The sequence below is a fragment of the Neovison vison genome, chromosome 3 (genome assembly GCF_020171115.1).
Source record: "Neovison vison isolate M4711 chromosome 3, ASM_NN_V1, whole genome shotgun sequence".
Classification (NCBI taxonomy): Eukaryota; Metazoa; Chordata; class Mammalia; order Carnivora; family Mustelidae; genus Neogale; species Neogale vison.
Genome location: NC_058093.1, coordinates 147,515,370 through 147,537,372, shown reverse-complemented (window position 1 = coordinate 147,537,372; position 22,003 = coordinate 147,515,370). Strand labels below are relative to the sequence as shown.

General features: G+C 41.7%; 1 protein-coding gene across 2 annotated transcripts; it reads left to right on the top strand.

Moving 5' to 3' along the window:
• The first annotated feature begins 945 nt into the window (after positions 1 to 945).
• SKA1 (spindle and kinetochore associated complex subunit 1) lies at positions 946 to 16,369 on the top strand. Of its 2 annotated transcripts, none has more exons than XM_044242965.1 (7): positions 946 to 1,021; positions 2,535 to 2,633; positions 6,219 to 6,343; positions 7,886 to 7,983; positions 11,078 to 11,215; positions 14,844 to 15,013; positions 15,813 to 16,369. In XM_044242965.1, the coding sequence occupies exons 2-7, from the start codon at positions 2,546 to 2,548 to the stop codon at positions 15,959 to 15,961; spliced, it is 768 nt and encodes a 255-aa protein (XP_044098900.1). In that variant the 5' UTR covers positions 946 to 1,021; positions 2,535 to 2,545; the 3' UTR covers positions 15,962 to 16,369. The 2 variants fall into 2 exon arrangements, with proteins under 2 accessions (XP_044098900.1, XP_044098899.1); XM_044242964.1 differs by lacking the exon at positions 946 to 1,021 and adding an exon at positions 1,740 to 1,897.
• Positions 16,370 to 22,003: the final 5,634 nt, after the last annotated feature.

Here is a 22,003-nt window from a genome sequence, read left to right as displayed (position 1 = left end):
GTCTTTTTTCCTTGCTTAAGTCAGTTTGGATTGAGTTTCTGTCATTGTACTTGAAATCCTCATAAATAATCCTATACTGGGAAGAAATATGAATCAGGCAGTGCAATCTAATTGCTCAAACTCCCCCCCCCACACACCCCCCCTTGTATTCACTGCCTTTATGCTTTGGTCTTCCTGTTTATTTTCTCATGGGAAAGAATCTGAAAATGTTTGTGTTTGATGCTACAGGGTGCATTTGCCTTGTTATTTTTCTTAGATATTGACATTTGAAGCCTCCCATTTAGTCCTACAATGAAAGGCTTGTTCTGTTAAAGGACTTTAGCTTTAGACAAGTAGGTGTGTCAAAATTAAAAGAAACATTGAAAATGTATCAGCCAAATAATGTGTAGCTTATTTGGATTCTAAATCAAACCAATAGTTTTTAAAATAAACAATGATACAATCAGGGGAAACTGAACATTGGCTGGATATTTGTTATGGAGAAATAATTGTTAAAATATTTGTGTGTGATAATGCTAATGTGATTTTTAAAGAGTTTCTATCTTATGGATATAAGCATATAAATGTTTTTGGATGGAAAGATACAATATCTGAAATTTGCTTTAAAATATTCCAGTAGGGAAAAAAAAATTCCAGTAGGCAAAGGGTGAGAGGAGAGGAGGTACAAATGAAACATGATCTGAGATAAGTTAATAATGGTTGAAGCTGGGGTGATGGGTTGAGCACGGGGTTCACGATCCTATTTTAACTTAAGTTTGAAATTTCCCAGAAATTTTTTAAAAGTAGTAAATAGAAATGGCCAAGTATGCTATTTGCCTACCCAGAATCTATCCTCTCCTTCTCCCTTACAAACAGAACCCCTATATAGTTGAGGATGCAATGTAACTGTCTAAATAAAAAAAAAATTTTAATGATTTTTTTCTTTTAGTCTACTTTGCAGATGTGAATGGCCTGCGGATAGCAGAGAAAAGCCATTGGGTGTGGCTTCCAAAAAAACTTTTTAAAGATGGTGGCTCAGCTGGTAAGTGAGCCTGATACCCTTGCCTCTTCTTTTCTGCTACTGTAGACCGAGATCTGAGGAAGGAACTGGGGGTCGTCTTGCATCACAGGAAATCCCAATGCCAGAATGCATGATGCTATGGATGGTCTTTTCAAAAGAAAGAAGGAATCTGGATAGTTGATGACTGTGGAGTTGCCACACCAGCTTGGGGATGCTTTGTTTCTTTCTTTTTTTCTTTTTTCTTTTCCCCCAACAGGGAGAATTAACCCTTTTTCTTAGTTTAAATTTGTATTTGCCCTTACAGAGGCTGTAAACTAGGAAGAGAAGGTCCCTGTCTTTAAGCTCACAAACTAGAGGAATTTTTGGAATTTTCTGGGGTGGTTTTTAGAATATTAGGGCGTGGACCCCACTTCCAGGGTGTCTGATTTCAAAGACTTGGGGTCCAGCGTAGGTACTGGAATTTGTAAAAGCTGTCCCTGGTGATTCTAACGTTGCCACCAGCCTGGACACCTACTGTTGGAGCTCACCATTTGATTCCCGGAGCGCGCGAGCCCCGGCCGGCCTGCAGCCGAGAGTGGACGAGTGACCGGGATCATCCGGGACCGCCTGGACTGGGAGGAGCTCTGGGCTCCAGCCGACTTGCGCGTCAATTCCACCCCCCCCAGCCCCGCCTTTTTCCCCCGGTTCGCTGTGGCCCCGCCCCGCTATGGCCCTTTAGGGCGCCGGAACTCAAGCAGCCGCGTTCCGGGAGCGCCGAGGTGCGCCTGCGCGGCACGGGGTCCTGGCGGGCACTTTGAATTTCGCTCCCGGAGTCTCTTATCCCGGACTTCCGAGGCTGGGGTCTCGGCGGCTGGCGATCCTGTAGCGAGTGGCGCTTTGCTCCCGGACCCGCGGCAGGTTGGAATCTGAAGTTGGGGCTCCTGCCCTCGGAGGCCGGCGGAGGCATTGTTTGGGCAGAATGGGGGCGCGGGGCCGCCAGGCCGAGCCGAGGGACTGCGCTGCGTCTCCCTACCGCTCGGGTGGCTGGAGTGGTTGATTTAGATCTGTCCTACCCTCGAAATGAATAACTGATTCCTTCCCTTCCCCTCCCTCTGCCTCTGTATCAGCTCCAAACCGTAAAGCTCCAGTCCCCGGCAGCCTGGGAGAAATGCTCACTTGGACTCGTTTCTTTGCCCTTACTGTGTGCTTTCTTTTTAATTCATGTGTACTTTACATTTTTAAAGAAAATTTCAGAGTTGTCTTTATATATCAGTCGTGCATTTGTCCCCCTAAGTCCCCTGTACCTTGGTTTGGGATGCATTGGTTACAGAAGGTTCAAAGACAAGTCAGTATTGGACTCTAGTTAAAAACGACTTTGTAGAATTGGAAGAAATTGAGTTTTTGCACTTTCTTTTCAAGATATGATTTACTGGATCACATCTGTGGTTCACTTACTGGATCAATACTGGTAAATGCCGGTATTGGATTTTGAAAATAAACAGAAACTTGTCCTTTCAGGTTTTGTAAATGTTTATTTCTTTATTTTTTTCTTCAGAGGATTAAAGGATGGCCTCCTCAGATCTGGAACAATTGTGCTCTCATATTAATGAAAAGATTAGCAATATTAAAAGAACTCTGTCACTTAGAAACTGTGGTAAGTAGAACAGATTCCACTGACATAGATGTAAAATGCATTTTAATTCTTGTTCCACTTTGAATATCCCAAGCCTGGTTAAGTGAAAGGTAATTTTAACTTTCAAACAGTGGTTTTTTGAAGCGCTCCAGCGTTAATAGTTTGAATATAGCAGAGTACTAAAATGTAAGTTATATTGAACAATGACCTGAATATTAGACTTAATGGCTTGTGTTTTTCTGAGATACACAAGATACGGTAGGAAGATTTGAAGGTTATCTGGCATTTGTGGTGGTAAAGCTAGCGATACTGAAAGGTAAGGGATAAAAATAGAAGTGAAAAAGACCCTCAGGGGTAAAAATAGCCCATTCTCCATCTAGCAGCTTGCTTTGCAGGAAGCTGATCATTATATATGACTAGGAAACAACTGATTGAAAATGTCCAGAAGCTTGGAGGTTGTAACCATCTTCCAGAATATTCAGAAGGGCTGAAAGAGGATGAGGCAATGACAGTGCAAAGAAATGTGTGATACTAGTCAAGTCTGGGAAAATACTGTTTACAGAAATTGTGAGCTCCCGAGTCTATATTAGGAGAGCTTAAGAGTCATTTATAGGCAGAATTCTATTTGCTGGGAAAATTGTAGTGAATTTCACTGTAGTTTGTACTATCAATTGATAATTTAAGACATTTTTAAAAATATGAAATTATAATGTTGAAATGCCCGTGTGAATTATACATGTCCTTCTAGGGACTTTCGTATTCTTCATTTCTTGTCGAGAACCTTCAGTAAAGGAACACCACCCATTGTACAATTTACGGCTTACTTTCTCTGTAGAAAGTGCAAGCTGAGGGGACTGTGGGTTCTTCTCCTCCAGCTCTCTCATTTCACACATGACTCTCAGAATTCAGGTCACTTGCCGAGCTCCCTAGCTCTTGGTGGTCAGTTGGAACTACCGTTTTGGATCCTGATTCCCAGTCTAGTATTCTTCCTACTTCTGTGCCACTTTTATTGAATAACCCAAAAAGGACATCTAGATTTTTAATGTCTTGTTTAGCCTTTTCTTTCTAGGGGGCATGATGACTGTAGGATAAAGAGATAAAATTTAGAGACCTCTAAAACAACTAAACCTTGAATTCAAATGACCCTACCAAAGCATGAGGTTTGCCGAAGCAATGTGACCTATTAGATCACTACACACTATCATTTGTATGTGGAGAGAATGATTTGTCTATTTGGTTCCATAACTTGCTTATTTATTTATTTATTTATTTATTTTTAAAGATTTTATCTATTTGACAGAGATCACAAGTAGGCAGAGAGGCAGGTAGAGAGAGATGGGGGGGGAGCAGACTCCCCTCCAAGCAGAGAGCGCAATGTGGGGCTCCATCCCAGGACCCTGAGATCATGACCTGAGCTGAAGGCAGAGGCTTAACCCACTGAGCCACCCAGGTGCCCCTCCATCGCTCATTTAACAGAGCTCACTCTGTTTGCCCTTATCTGTTTGCCACTCTGGCTGCCGTAGTTACTAAATCAGTAGACAGGGCCCTAAAATCAGGTTACTAAAAGTTATTTGAAATGCAAGGTGTGTCCATACTAGTTATTTAACTCCCTGAAATTAATCTTGATAGAGACATCTGTACTCTTACTTCCTTACTAATTTCTTTTAGTCGTTATGAACCTACTGTCAAATGCGATTAACATTGATATTAGATAAGAATTATTAGGTATTAGATAATGATATGATTATGATATGATAATGATATAGATAATGATAATGATATTAGATAAGAATTATATATTGCTTGTCATGTTAATGAGGAATAGTAGTTAGCATTTACTGAATGTTTTACTAGATTTCCAGGCACAATGTTCAACCCATCTTATATATATGTTGTTGCTTATCTTCACAGTAACCTTGAGGTAGGTGCCGGTGTCTCTGACTTTAGGTCATGGACCTTCTGGCCATTTCACATTACAGCCTCCAGAATCTACAGATATGGTTGAATTGTGCTTTTCTTTATTTTTCTCCCCATCTCCCTAATAGTGTCTTTACTTACGTACATTTCATTTATTATTAGAAGTAAAGACGGAAATACTTGATTATGAGGATAGTTTTTCTTTTGTGCTTTTGATCTCATAAAAAAATTTTTTTATTCCTACTTTTATTTCTAGGGAGGAGGAGACTCTGGTTTTCCCATTCTCAAATCTATGGAACTAAAGAGGGGTGCTGGGGGGGCCGTTGGGAGTATGAGAGCATGCTGCTTTATAAACGCCTGATGTTTGTTTCTGTCAAAAACTCCAGGCTTATGACTAGCCTGTGATTTTATGTTACTTTTTCTGATTAATATGAATCTCAAACCCAAGTGCATCCCAAGCCAGTACTACAGATTATAAAGAGAAACTCTCCCCAATCTTCCACATAGCCTTGAGAACCAGTCCAAAACAAAAGCGTCTCTCCCTGGCCAGTGACAGAATTTTGAGGAATGCAATTTCACTGAAGGTTTACCCCACGAATGGGTCTCCCTTGGCATTCTCACTTCCAACACCCTGTGCTTTGAGTTACCAAAGCCTTGGTTCTTGACCCCATTAAAACCGAATGTGTTGGGTTGCTGAGACTGGTAAACTCCTCTCTCCAGGTTTCCTCTGCACACCCAGTTGGGGCTGCTGTAGCATCAGCTCCCCCATATTGCATGTCTGTGGGTCTGTCTTCATGCCGAAGCCATTGGAGATTATTCTCATGAAAGCTCAACTGTAGAAGGGTTGAGGGTAGAAGTGTTTTATGTGTGTGTGTGTGTGTGTGTTTTAATCCAACATTTCTTTTTTTTTTTTTCCAATTTATTTATTTTCAGAAAAACAGTATTCATTATTTTTTCACCACACCCAGTGCTCCATGCAAGCTGTGCCCTCTATAATACCCACCACCTGGTACCCCAACCTCCCACCCCCCCGCCACTGCAAACCCCTCAGATTGTTTTTCAGAGTCCATAGTCTCTCATGGTTCATCTCCCCTTCCAATTTACCCAAAAGCACATACCCTCCCCAATGTCCATAACCCTACCCCCCTTCTCCCAACCCCCCTCCCCCCTAATCCAACATTTCTAGGTGTTTTATTATAGGGGAGGACTTTGCCAAAATCAAGGGACTCAGGGGACACTTTGTACTTACCTCTCCCTTCCTTCACTACCATATTACTTAGAAATGAGGTCTTGAGATTATCCATGGAGGGCGCCTGGGTGGCTCAGTGGGTTAAAGCCTCTGCCTTCAGCTCAGGTCATGATCCCAGAGTCCTGGGATCGAGCCCCGCATCTGGCTTTCTGCTCAGCAGGGAACCTGCTTCCCTTCGTCTCTCTCTGCCTGCCTCTCTGCCTACTTGTGATCTCTGTCTGTCAAATAAATAAATAAATAAAATCTTAAAAAAAAAAAAAAAGATTATCCATGGAGACAAGTTCTAGAACCTGAAACAGTAGTCCTTTCTCCTCCCCCAAGTATCTCTCTAAGGTAAAGCTCTGGCCCAAGAGTTTAATTGGGTTGAGATTGAGAAGAATACGGTGTGCTAATACTCTTCTGTATATTTGATTTTTCATTATCTCTTTGTTTACTAATAGGTCAGGAACCTGCCTTGAGGACTAAATTAGATAAAATAGGAGATGAGATCATTGTAGTAAATGAACTTCTAAATAAATTGGAATTGGAGATTCAGTATCAAGAACAAACCAACCATTCACTCAAGGTAATGTTTTTACAATGAAGAAACGAAAGGGCAATAAATACAAACCGCCTAATGGCCAGGGAATTCTGGATTCTTTACATTCCAAATGTTCTTAGCTGTAAATTATTATTAATGGTATACACTGTATCTTCTTAGTATAAAGGACTCCAGAGCTTCTCAGGTGTTTGTTTCTTTATGTTGGTAGCCAGTGAAATTGAACTGTACTGAAAAAGAAGATTTCCTAAATAAATCTTGGTAGCATTAATTTAAACGGATGATCTGATAGAGGGATGTGGAAGGAACACCCAGCCTGGGGTGAGGAGATGCAGATTCTCGCCCTGGCTGCCCTCAGCACTCTCTGCCACCCTGAGAAAGCCCTTTTACCCCTTTGGGTCTTGTGGTCATTCTTTGGAAAATAATGGGTCATACTGAAGGATTTCTTAGGTCCCTTCTATTCTGCATTTCTCTGTTCGATAAAGCGTAATATAAGGACTCTCAAGTACAGAAAAATTTGAGTCTCATTCACACCCCATTTTGATTTAAATAAGCTTTCTAAGTGACTAAGCTAATGAAAGTGCTTGTGTACTTCTGGGAAAATACACAACCTGTACATAGTTACCTCGTGCTGTTGGAGCTATTGGTGGGTTCCCGGAGATTGAACGAGGTGGCCTCTATGGTCCCTTTCAGCCTTATAATCCTTAATTTTTTCCATTTAAAATAATCCGCTTTTCCACTATAGGAATGGGCATGAATCCTACTACTGCTGAAATGAAATTCGTGGCTATGGATGTCATTCAGCTCTTAGAAAGAAAGATGTCCTATAAATTCAAAACAGAAACTAATATTGGTTTCAGTTCTAACCTATCCGGGATTGCCCAGAGTTAAGTGTGGGCCTAAAGAACATTACGTTCAGAATGGAAGGCTATTTAGAATTTTTGTTCATCTTAGGATTGAGAATCAGAAGTCAGCAATCCAAAGGTGTTGAGTATTTTTCTTATTAAATTTGCATGAGTTCATAGCCTCAAGTTCTAGCGAAAGGTAAAGACAAAACAAAAGCAAAGCAGTCAGAATCCAGCGGAAATTTCCATTAAGCCAGGGTATGTGGGTGTCAGCGATGCTGGCGGTTCTGAGGAGCGTCTCGGACGTGTGCTCCAGCCACGCACCATCCTCCTGGCGCTGCTGTACAGATAACACCGGGGAATGTTTGTTAAGTCGACGAAAGCAATTTACCAGAATGACAAACGAAAATCCTTCATTCATTTTTTAGTTGCTCTCCAAGGTGACATGTCAACCCTCCCTGCTGTAATGTGATTATAACCGTTGTTCTCTGAAAACCAGTAGAGAAAGCTACTGTATTGCCATCCAAAACCAGCTCTGGAAACCAGAGGGTTTGTAAAAAAAATATTGCTACAGTCAGTGCTTTCCCACCTCCTCTGTGTTCTGAACACTCCCAGTCACTGTCATTGTGGTTGTGATTGTGCTCTTTACAATGTCCTAAAACACACACTGGTGGGACAGATGCTTCCTTGGGAGCTTTTTTTTTTTTTTTTTTTTTAATTTTAGGAACTCTGTGAATCCCTTGAAGAGGATTATAAAGACGTGGAGCATCTCAAAGAAAACATTCCTCCCCATTTGCCTCAAGTAACAGTAAGCCAGAACTTGTAAGTGTATTTATAATTATTCTTGCTATCTGCATTTATCAAACTCTTCAACACCTCAGCTCTTTGCTTTCTTATGGACTTGTGGTTTTGTTAGTGTTTGTTAGTTTTCTGGACATTTACCCTAGAAATAGTTACCCTGTTGCCTCCGCAGAAATCGTCGCGCGTCTTTCCCACGGGCGAGTGTCCGCAAGGCTCTCTTTTCCCACTTTGTCTCGTTTCTTTACCTCAGACCAGAGTTGGTCAACCTCGGCCATCTTCAGCCAGATGATTCCTTGTTGTGAGGACAGTGAGGAGGTTCAGTAGCATGTCTGATCTCCGTCTACCAACTACATGTCAGGGGCACCCCCCATCCCCCCAGCTGCACCCATGCCCAGTTGTGACAATGAAAAAATGTCTCCTCACATTGCCATGTGTCCTCTGGGGGACAGACTCTCCCCGATCCTTGAGAACCACTGTCTTAGGGCAAAAATAAGCTTAATGAAGTTCCCATCTTAAAAACAGCCAAAGGAACAAAACACTTAGCTTTTCTTCCCTCCCCCACAACTAGTGTCCCCTGTGTGTCCCCCACCAGTATGTGTTTGCGCCTCCCCTTTTCCCCAGAGCCCGCCTCTGCCTGTCCCTGGGCTGCTAGTACCACCACACTTCGGAAGCTGACCCAGAAATTCCCCTGCAGCCCCGATCCTTCTTTCCAGGTTGTATTTCGCTGTCTCTTTGTTTCTGAAACGCTGTGTTCTGCTCTGCCCCAGTGCTCCGTTGTCATCCCGCACCTCTGACTTGGCTGCCTCCCGTTTCTCTGCCCTCCTTTAAATTACGGGCGTCTCCTAAAGCTGTGTTTGGCTCACGCTTCCCTTCCACCATAGTCAGTGCTCTCAAATGTCCCAACTCCAGCCTTGACGTGACCTCTGCTGCTTGCCAGGAGCCTAGCACATGAGCTGTTCCCTCCAGCTCTGCATGGCCAAACCGACCAGTTCCTTGTTACCAACCCATCATGCCTGCTGCCTTTCTCCCTTTCCCTGGACAGGAGCTGGGTACCTTCCGCCTGTCTTTCTCTCTGTAGCCCTCAGCCATGCACACTGCCTCTGTAGGGTTTTGTCTGTCGCAGCCCTCCCTTCTGTTCTCATCGGCTGGCTCTGAGTGCGATCTCCCATCATCCCGTGTCTTTGTGATTTGAGAGCTCCTGTGCTTTGTCCTTCCGTGGTTCCCCTGCTCCCCATCTCCAGGCATCTCCCACCAAAGTTACATTTCTAAAAGGGGGTTCCAAGGGTGTAAAAACATTCCATGCGTAATATAAAAATTTTTAACTTCTGAAATGTATCATATATATACAGAAAAGTGACTAACCATTATTTGTGCAAATTGAAGAATTAAACATCAGTGTATCTAACTTTCAGATTAAGAAATACGATATTACCTGTACCTCACAACCCTTCTTCTCTTGCAGACCTTTCCTTTATCAAAGAGGTAGCCATCCTGCTGTTTGTGATAATCATACTCTTGCACATGTGTTTCTATAAACATGATGCTGCTTAAATTTGAAAAACTGAAAGGAAGGCACGAGCCTTGCCGTGTGGGAGATGAGCCACATTACTGCGGGTGGTTGAGGTTCTCTAGAAAAAGATAAGCTCCACAGAGTACTTGGCATGGTCAGGCTTCCTTGCATTGTCCCTGCAAGAAGAGAAAATGGTGGGTGAGGTCATGAATGAAAGCTCGGAGCCGAGGTCATCACAGGACATCTGCCAGGATTGTGCCGTGGGCTGGACATCAGACATCCAGCAGGAATATGGCTTGGGGAATAGGAGGAATTTTCTTCTCCCGACCTTACTGTGGCTTAGTTTCAGCTTTCGGCCAAGGTCATAGCAAAACCTTTCTGTAGCTTGAAATGGTTCTTTTCAGCTGACAGTCGCAGCAGAGCATGAAGGAAAAAATTAGGAGTTGCCTTAGCATCTGGTGAAGACAAGCAAGTATAGCCAAGAGTCAGCCAGGCTCACCGTGAAGTCTCATGTTAACACTCATGGAAGGTTGATGGTACCATAGCATTGGCCATCTTCATCTCGACAACCTAACAATATGTCCATCTGCAGTCATGCCGCCTCAGTCGGGCCTGGTTCCCTCATGTCTGGTGCTCAGGTGTCATCTTGGGGTCTCACCTTCCTGTGTTTCTGGGATTCCCTTCACCTGCTCTTGGGTTGGATCTGCTCTGTCTCCTGTCTCCCATTTCTGTTTCGGAGTAGTCGAGCCAGCACGGCTTCACTTGCTGCTGCCAACAAGGGTCTGTTCCTTCCCTGGCAGCTAAATAACCCAGAAGCTACAGCCTATTTCTAGACTCTTAGCTAGTGGGGTAGGAACTATATTAGGCTTCTCACTGACTCTAAAAATTGGGTAGGACTGAAGCCAAAAGTTCCATGTTCATTGCTGGCAACTAAAATGAATCTGCAACAGGCAGAGACTGATACTAGCAACCAGTGGGATAAACTAGAAAAATAGAATTATAAGAAGATTAATGTTTCTATGTTCAGAATTATGGAGTCAGGAAGAGAAGCTATTTAGAGGTTAAGATAAATTCGACTTGACACGTATTGACTTTGAGAAGCCAGTGGGATAACTGATGAAGACGTTTAGCCTAGGTACAGCATACACCCATGTTTTGGGTGTGTAAATATAATTCTACTACTAAAGAATTGGGGACTTCTTTTTTCAGACTTTCTTTTTTCTCTTCACTATTCAGATCTTCATGAACAATATGAGAAGGGGCAGCAAAAAAATTTTGGATAGGGGCGGCTGGGTGGCTCAGTGGGTTGAGGCCTCTGCCTTCGGCTCAGGTCATGATCTCAGGGTCCTGGGATCAAGCCCCGCATTGGGCTCTCTGGTGGGTGGGGAGCCTGCTTCCTCTTTTCTCTCTGCTTGCCTCTCTGCCTACTTGTGATCTCTGTCTGTCAAATAAATGAGTAAAATCTTTAAAAAAATTTTTTTGGCTATACAATTATAATAAGGTGAATCTTGTATTTGTTAACAGATTGTTTTCAGTTGGGAAAACTTCCTAGTATGCTATGAAATTCTGATGATCACTTGTACCTCTGTGCATCTCTGTCTGCAGTGCTAATGTCTCAGATCTTGACCCTGAGGAACCAGTCAAAGTTGAGGAAACCGCAGCCACAAAGAAGCCCCCAAAAGAACAAAGAAGTATAAAAGAAATGCCATTTATAACTTCTGATGAATTTAATGGCATTCCAGCGTAAGTATTTAAGATAAAATTTTAACGTTCAACTCTTTAGGTCAACATACATGATTGTTTACATCCTAAAGCCTGATTATATTCACAGTGTGCTGTGTTCACATATTGATCTTTTCTCAACTAGTCTTACCTCAGACAATGAAAATGCAGGAAATCTTTAGTTGAAGATGGTTAAAATCATGGTTTTTATTTGGTCTAGAGCTCTTCAGAGCAAGATCTAGAGATGGGTCAGGGTATTGCTGAGTCCTCTCCAGGACCATTTCGTGGTCCAGATTTATCCAGTTACATTTTAAAAGTAGCTGTTTTGGGGTGCCTGGGTGGCTCAGTTGGTTAAGTGTCCATATCTTGTTTTCGGCTCAGGTTGTGAGATCAAGCCCTGCATCGGGCTCCACACTCAGCTTCAAGTCCGCTTGTCCCTCCCCCTCTTCCCACTTGTGCTCTCTAGGGCTCCCTCTCTCAAATAAATAAACGAAATCTTAAAAAAGAAAAAAGTAGCTTCAGTTTTGGTGAATTTTAAGGAACGTGTGCTGTATAGGTTTGAGAATTAGAATGGCAAATGTTGTGTGTGTTTGGTTTCCGTTTGCTCTTCAACTTATGGCCCACATATGTTTGAGTGTGTGTTCTGTTCCGGGCTGTGGGTCACGAGAACAGTGCATGGGTGAGTGAGACAAGATTCCTTCCCTGGAAGGAGGTCTGCTTTGCTCTTTACAGAAGACAGTAATGGAGAGCCCATGATGGAAACTCCTGTTTGTTTGTTTAAAGATTTATTTATTTATTTTAGAGGGGTCAGGGGAGAGAGAAAGATCCAGACTCCCCACTGAGCACAGAGCCCCATGCAGGTCTCCACGTGGGGCTTAATCTCATGACCCTGAGATCACGACCTGAGCTGAAATCAAGAATCAGACTCTTCACCGACTGAGCCACCCAAGTGCCCCTGGAAACTCATGTTTTTAAACTCTCATCGTTTCAGGGCTTTGCTTAACTTCTTGGCTTTACATTGTTGCCTATCGTATTATGTTTTCATTTTACAAATAACAGCTTGTTAGAAAATGTTGTCAGAAAAAAACTTAACTGTCGTTCTGCCACCCAGATAAAGTGGAGTATTTCCTTTCAGATTTTAATTTCACATGTATAATAGGTTGTTTCTGATTGTCATTACAACAATGTAGTTATACTGTTATTAGAGCTTACTTGCTTTTTTTATTATGAGCATTTTGCCATTGTTAACTATTATTGTAAACTTGGATTTATTAGTTATGTTAGATTTCCTTAAGATGAGACTGACCTTTCTCTTTAATCTTTTTTTTTGGTCAGTCATTTATTTTATGATAGCTTTATTTTCATGAAAATTTTGTTTGATGCTATTCAATTTTTTAAACTGTTATTTTTGTTGCTCATTGGCTGACCTAAAGAAAGAAGCAAATGTCTGTGAGGAACAGGGGAGTAGATGGGCTTTTATAAAATGCTTCTGTGAAGAGACGAAGGAAATGAGGATAGTCATGGTAGAGTATTCATTTATTCATTTTTAAACTAAGGGGTTATTTACTGACTGAGAGAACTTAGATGATTGGGATAAGGAAGAACGTATTCCAAGCATTGGGCTTTTCTTCATTTTATCTTTAAAAAATGAATACTGAGGGTAGAGATAAGATAGAGAACATTGACAGAGGTGGGGGTGAGCACTGAGGAAATTAAGATAATAGTTCAGAGGATTTAAAGGAATTGCTTTGTGGGGAGCTATAGGATCAACAGTTTGTAGGAATTATAGTTACAAACAACAGAAGCAAAAATGAATTTAGAAAAGAAGAGAACAGGGGCTCATGGGTAGCTCAGTTGGTTAAGGCTCTGCCTTTGGCTCAGGTCATGTTGTTGGGGTCCTGGGATCGAGTTCCGCATCAGGCTCCCTGTGCAGGGGGAGTCTGCTTCTCCCTCTCCCTCTGCCTGCCATTCCCTCTGCTTGTAGGTGCGCGCTCAGCTCTCTCTCCCTCTCAAATAAATAAAATTCTTAAATAAAAGAAAAGAAGAGAGTAGTGAAAATGAATGTTTTTTGGCCAATATATTATTATTAATATATTATTTGTATTATATTATTTATATTTTATCATTTACATATTAATATATTGTTTATATTATATTAGTATATATTATATATAATTATAATATATGTTATTTCATATTATAGAAGTTTTGATTAAGAGGAGAGGTGAAGGGCAGCGTTTCACATACTGAATCCACAGTTTGTTGAAGGGAAAAATTGAGGCAAGTGATTGGGTTTTGTTTTTGGTGTGTGCAGAGAAATCGAGTCTCCTGTTTCAGCCTTATTCTAAGACTGTATGGTGACTGGGAGGATGGCAAGAGGGAGATGGGATTGGAAGAGTGGATTTAGCTGCACACTGGCCCCCCTCTCCCTGCAACTCGCCCCCAGACCCTTTCCTCTGCCATGCTTCGCTATTGGCTCTCTGTCCTGATTGTCGTCACCATCTTTGTTGTGGTCTTTGTTGTCCATCTTCCCTTCCCCTCCTCCCTTTTCTCAGAACAGATTAGTTAGCAGAAAACCAGAGTGGTATAGTTATGTAAGCTACTTATTATATGTATTTATATATATATATATGTATATGTATATATATATTTTTTAAAATATTTAATTAATTAATTTATTTGACAGATCACAAGTAGGCAGAGAGGTAGGCATAGAGAGGCGGGGAAGCAAGCTCTCTGCTGAGCCAAGAGCACGATGCGGGGCTCGATCCCAGGACCCTGGGATCATGACCTGAGCTGAAACCAGAGACTTTAATCCACTGAGCCAACCAGGCACCCTTATTTATATATATTTTTAAATATTTTATTTATTTATTTGATAGAAAGAGAGGGAACACAAGCAAGGGCAGAGGGAGAGGGAGAAGCAGGCTTTCCGCTGACCAGGGAGCCCGATGCAGGGCTCGATCCCAGGACGCTGGGATCGTGACCCTAGCCAAAGGCAGACACTTAACAACTGAACCACCCAGGTGTCCCTTTACTTAATATTTAAGTTTTTCTTTTCCTTGCTCACAAACATTTAAAGATGTTAAATAAACTTCTCTCTTGTGGTTAACCAACAAGAGACCCCGTTTTAAATTGTAGTATTTGAGACCCTTTTTTAAATTGTAGTATTAAGTCTGAGTATTAAGACAGTATTAAGTATTAAGGCAGAGAATGGAGATGAATACCTCCAGATATAAATAGAAAAGTTAAGCAACCGATACTCTGTGTTTCTATTTAATTTTTCAGCTATTGAGATGTGTTTATTTGGAAGTTGATATACATTTTAAAAAAATATTTATTTATTTATTTTGGTGGGGGCTGGGGGCAAGGGGAAAGGGAGAGAAAAAGTCTCCAGCAGACTCCATGCTAAACGTGGATCTGGACACTGGGCTCCATCTCACGACCCTGAGATAATGACCTGAGCTGAAACCAAGAGTTGGACGTTCAACCAAGTGAGCCACCCAAGTGCCTATACATGTGTATGTATTTTTATAAAGAGTTATAATAGCTTTGCTTCTGTATAAAGTCATCATACATAAACACTTTTCAAAGAAAAAATAATTTTGTATAATGATTCTTTAAAAATTAATCACATACTTATTTGCAGGTACATGAAATCTCGCTTAACCTATTGTCAAATTAATGATGTTATTAAAGAAATCAACAAGGCGGTGGTTAGTAAATACAAGATCCTACATCAACCAAAAAAGTCCATGAGTTCCGTGGCCAGAAATCTCTACCACAGATTTATTGATGAAGAAACAAAAGATACCAAAGGTAAAAATTATAGCTTATATATGTGTGCATGTTTGGAGGGCAACTGAATCGTGAGAAACAAGGTGAATTCTAGAAAATTCTGAATCTAGAGAGGTAGTTCTCAACCAGGAGTGGTTTTCCCAGTAGGGCACATTTTCTCCATGGCTGGAGATAATTCGGGTTGTTACAGCTAGGGCTGGGCTGCCACTGGTGTCCAGAGACTAAAAGCACAGTTGAGTACAGTGCACAAGACCGCTGCCACGGAAAGAAATACCTAGCTCCAGGTGTCTCTACTTCCAAGGCAGAGAAACACTGCTTTAGAGTCCATTATAAAGCTCTACCCAGTGTTTTCAGAATTGGGGTAGTAATGAAAACACTTACCACATGCCAGATAGTGTACCGAGAGCTCTAGTCCTCACATCATACGAGCTATGTGCAGTTACCCCCATTTTGCAGATGAGGCAGAGAGAGCGTCCCGTTCTTGTTCGAGGTCAGCCAGTTAAAGGGATGGAGTTGCCAGTGATTTCATTCTCTTAACCACTATCCTGTATTTCTTCTTGAAAAGTCAGTTATTCAGAAGATATCAGCAGACAGCTAGTAATACAATAAGCAGGGCTACATTTCTAGAATGCTTCGCTAAACATCACGCAACTTCAGTTGAGAGAATACTGATAATTTCACCGAGGACACCTGTTCTCAACTTTGGGTGCCTAATGATAGTAAACATGATCCATGTTATTCATGGTCACAATGTAATCCCTTTAAATCTCATCCTGAAAGGTGTCCTTATGAAAAGTAGTACTAATATCTTTATTTTCAGGTCACTATTTCATAGTGGAAGCTGACATAAAGGAGTTCACAGCTTTGAAAGCTGACAAGCGGTTTCACGTGATACTGAATATCTTACGACACTGCCGGAGGCTCTCAGAGGTCCGAGGGGGAGGCCTTACCCGATACGTCATAACTTGAAGCCCATGTGATCTTTTGAACTGGCCAGTGGGGTGTAGGCCACTCCCGTGGTTTCCTTATATGTGATTTCTTTATAAATGATTTCTTTGGCTTTTTCATTTTCTTTTCTAGCTTCCTATAAAAACAATTTTTTTAGGAGGTAAAGCACATATATTTTAAAATTCATTTTCTTTCAGAACGTATTTAACCCCCTACCAGATGAAACTCTGTGCTAGGTATATAATGGAACTAAAAAATATTCATAGTTAATTTTTGTGTTTAGTGACAGTGCTGTAGACCTCAATAAGATAGAAGCATATGTGATAATGGAAGAAAAAGTTCAAGAAGATAAGGTCAAAGATACCCTAGCTTTTTTTTTTTTTTTTTTTTTAAGTAGGCTCCACACCCAGCATGGAGCTCAGCGCAAGGCTTGAACTCACGACTCTGAGATCAAGACCTGAGCTGAGACCAAGAGTCAGACACTTAACTAAGCCACTCAGGTGCTTCAGTGAAACACAGGCTTTTTAGAATTAAAGGTTGTTAATGTCAAAATTCTATCAATGGCATTTCAGTCTACAGGCAGAAGTTGGATTTATAGGCAGCCCTCCTCCCTAGGATGATTCTGCTTTCCCATGTGTTGTTAGAGAACAGCTTACCTGAAATGCATTTCGTATGGACCAATCCATAAACATCAACTATAATGAAATTGTAATAAAAATATACTGAGATGAAAAAGATGATAAAATAACACGTAAGCGGTTTGATAGTTGTCGTGGAAAATGGGTGGTTGGATTGCAAGAATTGCGGATGTTTCTCTTGTGCACTTCTGGAGACTGGCTATGTGTGTTTTAGTCAGTGTTCTCCAGAGATACAGAGCCAATAGGAGGTAGATATATGGAGAGAGAGAGAGAGATGATGACAAATCGGATGAGAAGTCCCTGGATCTGCCGTCTGCCAGCTGGAGACCGAGGAAAGCCAAACAGTCCCAAGTCCAAAGGCCTGAGAAGCAGAGAAAATGAGATGTGGCTCCAGCAGTGAGGCGGAAAAAGAAGTGAATTCCTCCTCCTTCCACCTTTTCTTGTATTCGGGTCGTGCGCGGATGGGATGATGCCCACACACACTGGGGAAGGTGGTCTACCGAGTCCACAGATTCAAATGCTCATCCCTTCTGGAAACGCCCTCGCAGAGGCGTCCAGAAACAAGGTTTAGTGTGGGCACCCTGTGGCCAGTGCAGTTGACATATAAAGTGAACTCTCACAGTCTCTGTGCCGTCTGCTGGGTAGATGGATCCTTGTAGCCCAGTGAAAACTCATCTAGGCCTGGTGGCCTGGTGAAGACACTCCCTGTGAGGACCACAGAGTATATTAGAGGCACTACTTACTGTCATCCTATCTTCCTCCCTAATTTAAATGCAGATGTGTTTAATCTTTCATGTCTTGCTTTAAAATAATGGCATTATCCTTTAAGTCTTACTTGACTTCTCTCTATATATTGTCATTTTCTATAAAAGACCATTTTATCTGCTTGAAATATTCTTGAAACTCATAGTGAACAACTGTCCATAGATGTGTCTAACTCTTGTAGAATGGATACTGAGGAAAGCAATTAGTCTCTATTTTAATCATTAGCACATAATCAGTTTGTTACATTAATTTGGGCACACATTGGTGGACTTGTATTCATCAAAGAATAATAAAGACGTTAATTTTCAAACAAGAACTAATCTCTTGGGACGCCTGGGTGGCTCAGTCATTGGACGTCTGCCTTCGGCTCAGGTCATGATCCCAGGGTTCTGGGATCAAGCCCCGAATCAGGCTCCCTGCTCAGCAGGGAGTCTGCTTCTCCCTCTCCAACTCCCCGTGCTTGTGTTCCTGCTCTCGCTGTCTCTCTCTGTCAAATAAATAAAATCTTTAGGGAAAAAAAAAGAACTAATTTCTGTTACATAAACTTTATTCTCAAGCCAATAACAGTGTTGTTCTATTTCCTCCTTTTTGTAAATGACATCTTTAAAGATCTATGTTTGGATGCATCTCACGGTCCTGGGGTTCTGCCCTCAGGTGTACCCCTCGCCCTTCGCTCTCCAGCTTCTCTACAGTAGCTGGCAGCCTTAAGCCCCCTTCCTCGGCAGTCCATGGTGGCCACGGCATGGCTCTCTCCATAACTTTGGGAGAACTGGCCCTTACGCCACAGCTCTCTGCTGCAGGTCCTGAAGCCTGGCAGGGATGGATTCTGGCTGGCTGTCACCAGCTGGGTGCCACTAAGCCTGAGGCCTGGCCTCACACCTTGTCCTACCAGCCTGTGGGCCCTGGGAGGAAGAGGGCTGGGTGCAGACACCCAGAGCCTTGCTCAGGCTTCCAGACTTGAGATACTACTTTTTTTATGTAAAGTCTTTCATCTGTTCTTTGAAGGTTCGATAACAGGAAAAAAAAAATGGGGTGGGGGGAATCATGTTCTAGCTTTAAAAAGGGTTAAGAGTCTAACCAAATATAAACCATGAAACTTGAGGCACCTGGATGGCTCAGTTCTTCAAGTAACCGACTTGATTTCGGCTCAGGTCGTGATCTCAGGGTCATGGGATCAGGCCCTGCTTTGGGCTCCCTGCTCAGTGGGGAGTCTGCTTCAGATTCTCTCTCTTCTTCTACCCCTCCCCCTACTAGTGCATGCTCTCTCCCTCTGCCATTTACTCCCTTTTGGTTCTACCTTCAAAACTTAAAAACGATTTTTTATTTAAGAGAGAGTGGGAACACAAGGTTGGGGGGAGAAGCAGGCAGAGGGAGAGGGAGAAGTGGACTCATTGTAGTTTTGATTTGCATTTCCCTGATGACTAGTGATGAGCATTTTTTCATGTGTCTGGAGACATGAGTTTCTTGAATGATGCTGGATGTAAATATTGTTATGTTTGCACACAAAGCAATGTATTTGGCATCTTAAATGTGGAGAAATTATATATGTGTGTAAGCTTGGTATCTGAAAAATGTGTTACTTTTAATTAACCCTGTTTTCAAATATTGGGCAGGGAACACCCTGTACAGGTGATCAATGGGGATAGACTTTCATTTCTTTCTTTCTTTTTTTTTTTTTTTTAAGATTTTCTAATTTATTAATTGAGGCAAAGAAAGAGAGTGAGCATGAGCAGGGGAAAGAGGCAGAGGGAGAAGCAAACTCCTTGCTGAGCCAGGAGCCCGACGGAGGGCTCGATCCCAGGACACTGGGATCATGGCTGGAGCTGAAGGCAGACACTTAACTAAGCCACCTAGGCACCCCCGGATTCTCATTTCTAAAGCAGGTTTAACTTAATTATTATGAGCCCACTCTCTGCCTTTTCTTTTTAACAACTGTAGTGCAATTTCAGACTAATACTTTAAGTCTAGGGTCAATGCAGCAACTCAAAAAGTGCAAGTAATTAAAATGTTCTTCTTTCTGATGGGTCAACATGAGAAATGCCAGCAACTTCTAATTATAAACATTTTCTTTCTAGAATGATTGTGGGTTGTGCATCAGCTGCATGAGAAAACTTACAACTCCAATCCTTATTTTGACTCAGAAATCCAGTTATTTCCTGGGAATAATTTCTTTTACTCTAAAAGAACAATCCAGCAACACGGTGCATCAAAAACCAGAGCATCAGAAATCTGGGTTCTAGTTCTCCCTCTGCCATTTACTCCCTTTTGGTTCTACCTTCAAAACTTTGACCCCTTCTCCCAAGCTCCATATCAACTACCCTGGTCCCAAAGAGCATCCTCTGTACCCTGGATTAATTCAGTTTCCTAACTGGTCTCTGTGTTTGCTGTTGCCTCCCTACTGTCTATTCTCCAATGAACCAAAGTTAAAGGAGGTCACTTTCCTGCTCAAAAACCTTCAGTAGCTCTGCATTTCTTAGACAATAAGAGCCCAGTCCTTATAAAGGCCTGGAAAGCTCTTCATGTCTCCCTCCTCCTGCTGCTCTATTTCCCACCTCGGCTGGGGCAGCTCCTACCTCCATGCTGTTTCTGGAACAGGCCAAGTAGGCGTCTCCCTCAGGCCTCTGCATGGACTGTTGCCCCTGCCCAGAAAGCTCCTCATCCTTCACCCCTATGAACCCCCTCCTTCCTCCCTTCATCTGCTCTGATGTCATTTGATTATTGAGGCCTTTTCAGACCTCGATGTATCTAAAATTAGAGCTCAAAATAAAATAAAATAAAATAATTAGAGCTCCCTCTGCAACACCTTCCCTTCCCTCCTTTATTCCCCTTCATAGCACGTATGTGTATCTGACAGTCTATGTATGTTAGCAATTTATTTGTCTTTCTCTCCCTACTAGAATATTAACTCCTGAGGCCAGGAGTTTTTGTCCCGTTTTATTTCCTGCTGAGCCCCCAGGCAATGTAGCAGGCCTCAACAGTAGAGGGCGCTAAAGCAATACTTCTGAATGCACATTCAGGACACCAGTCTGTGGCCTGGGCAAGGGATTTCATCTTCTCCCGCCTCCATTTCTTCCTGAATATAGCAACATAGTTGAAAAAAATTTCTCTCATTTCGAGTTTTAATTTCGAGTTTTAATAGTCTATGATTCTAATATCCTCAGTTACCTCTGGGAAATACTCAGTTGAAGCTGAGGGGCGATTCTGAGTGGATGATAAAAAAAATTATAAAAAAAATTTGCTGATAATTACATGGAAATCTCATCTTTTAAGGAAAGAATTTGTGGAACTATTAACATCATGAAATAATGAAGTTCTAAGTTATTAGTTGAGTAACAAAAAGGTTTTTAAAAAATATTTTATTTAATTACTTGAGAGAGAGAGAGCATGAGAGAGAGCGAGAGCACAAGTAGGGGGGAGGGGTAGAGAGAGAAGCAGATTCCCCATCGAACAGGGAGCCCGATGTGGGGCTCCATACCAGGACCCTGGGATTATGAGCTGAGCTGAAGGCAGGCTCCTAACCCACTGAGCCACCTGGGTTCCCAAAAGAAGTTTTCACTGACTAAAAACCTTTATGCATTTTTTTTAACCCAAATCTTGTTTCTAATTTATTTTGCTTGTTAGATAATAATTGTAAGATTTCAGAATTTATAAATGTTATACTAATCGTAACTGAAATTATGGTGGAGCATTGAATAGAACTATGTGTAATTATATAGCCTGCAGTTTTATTTTATAATATTAAATATTTCTTCTATGAAACAGCCTGGCTCCTAATAAACCATTGCCATTGTTCCAAAATACATCTATTAATACAAGTGCCAAAAAGAAAGTGTTAGCGTTACTAAATATATTAAGGAGTCTCCCTAGAAAAGTTTCAAACAGTGTTACTCAAACTGGATCCAAGACTATATATATGATTAGAAAGTAGAAATAATTTAATATAATGTCAGTTGAACCCTTTTAAAGTTAGACTGACTCAAACTAAGTCCCTAAGGCCAAAGAAAATAGATTCTTAACTAGAGAACAACCAGAGGGTTACTGGAGGGGAGGCAAGTGAAGGGATGGGTGAGAAAGGAATGGGGATCAATTGGTGCCTGGGTGGCTCAGTTGGTTAAATGTCTGCCTCTGGTTCAGGTCATGATCCTGGGGTCCTGAGATCAAGCCCCACATTGGGCTCCCTCCTTAGTGGGGAGTCTGCCTCTGCCTCTCCCCTCCACTTGTGCTCTCTTTCTCTCAAACAAATAAAATTTTGAAAACAAAACAAAAAAAATATTAATCCCCATGGGAATGGGGATTAATATTTCACTTGTGATAGTCCTGGGTGATGTATAGAAGTGTTGAATCACTATATTGTACGCCTCAATTTATTACTCCACTGTGTGTTAACTACAATGGAATTAAAAATTTTAAACAAAAAGTAAGTCTTGAAGGAACACACACAAAAAGTATTTATGAGAAATTATGGTATAATTAGAAATTTGTATCACATTCTTTATTACAAACACGCTTTTCCCTGGTGTTTTGAAAAGCCATAAATTAGGTGGCTAGGAGGTAACATCAGTTTTAAAAGTGAGATTAAATTTACAAACAGTTTAATGCACAGACGTTAAGAATATAGATCAATGGGTATTGACTAGTGCACACACCCGTGTAACCCACA

Excerpts from the sequence above, each read along its gene's own strand:
- SKA1 (XM_044242965.1), top strand. The coding sequence starts at position 2,546 with ATGGCCTCCTCAGATCTGGAACAATTGTGCTCTCATATTAATGAAAAG. Across the intron at positions 7,984-11,077 it reads GTAACAGTAAGCCAGAACTT|TGCTAATGTCTCAGATCTTG; the intron begins GTAAGTGTATTT and ends CTCTGTCTGCAG. Across the intron at positions 11,216-14,843 it reads GAATTTAATGGCATTCCAGC|GTACATGAAATCTCGCTTAA; the intron begins GTAAGTATTTAA and ends ACTTATTTGCAG.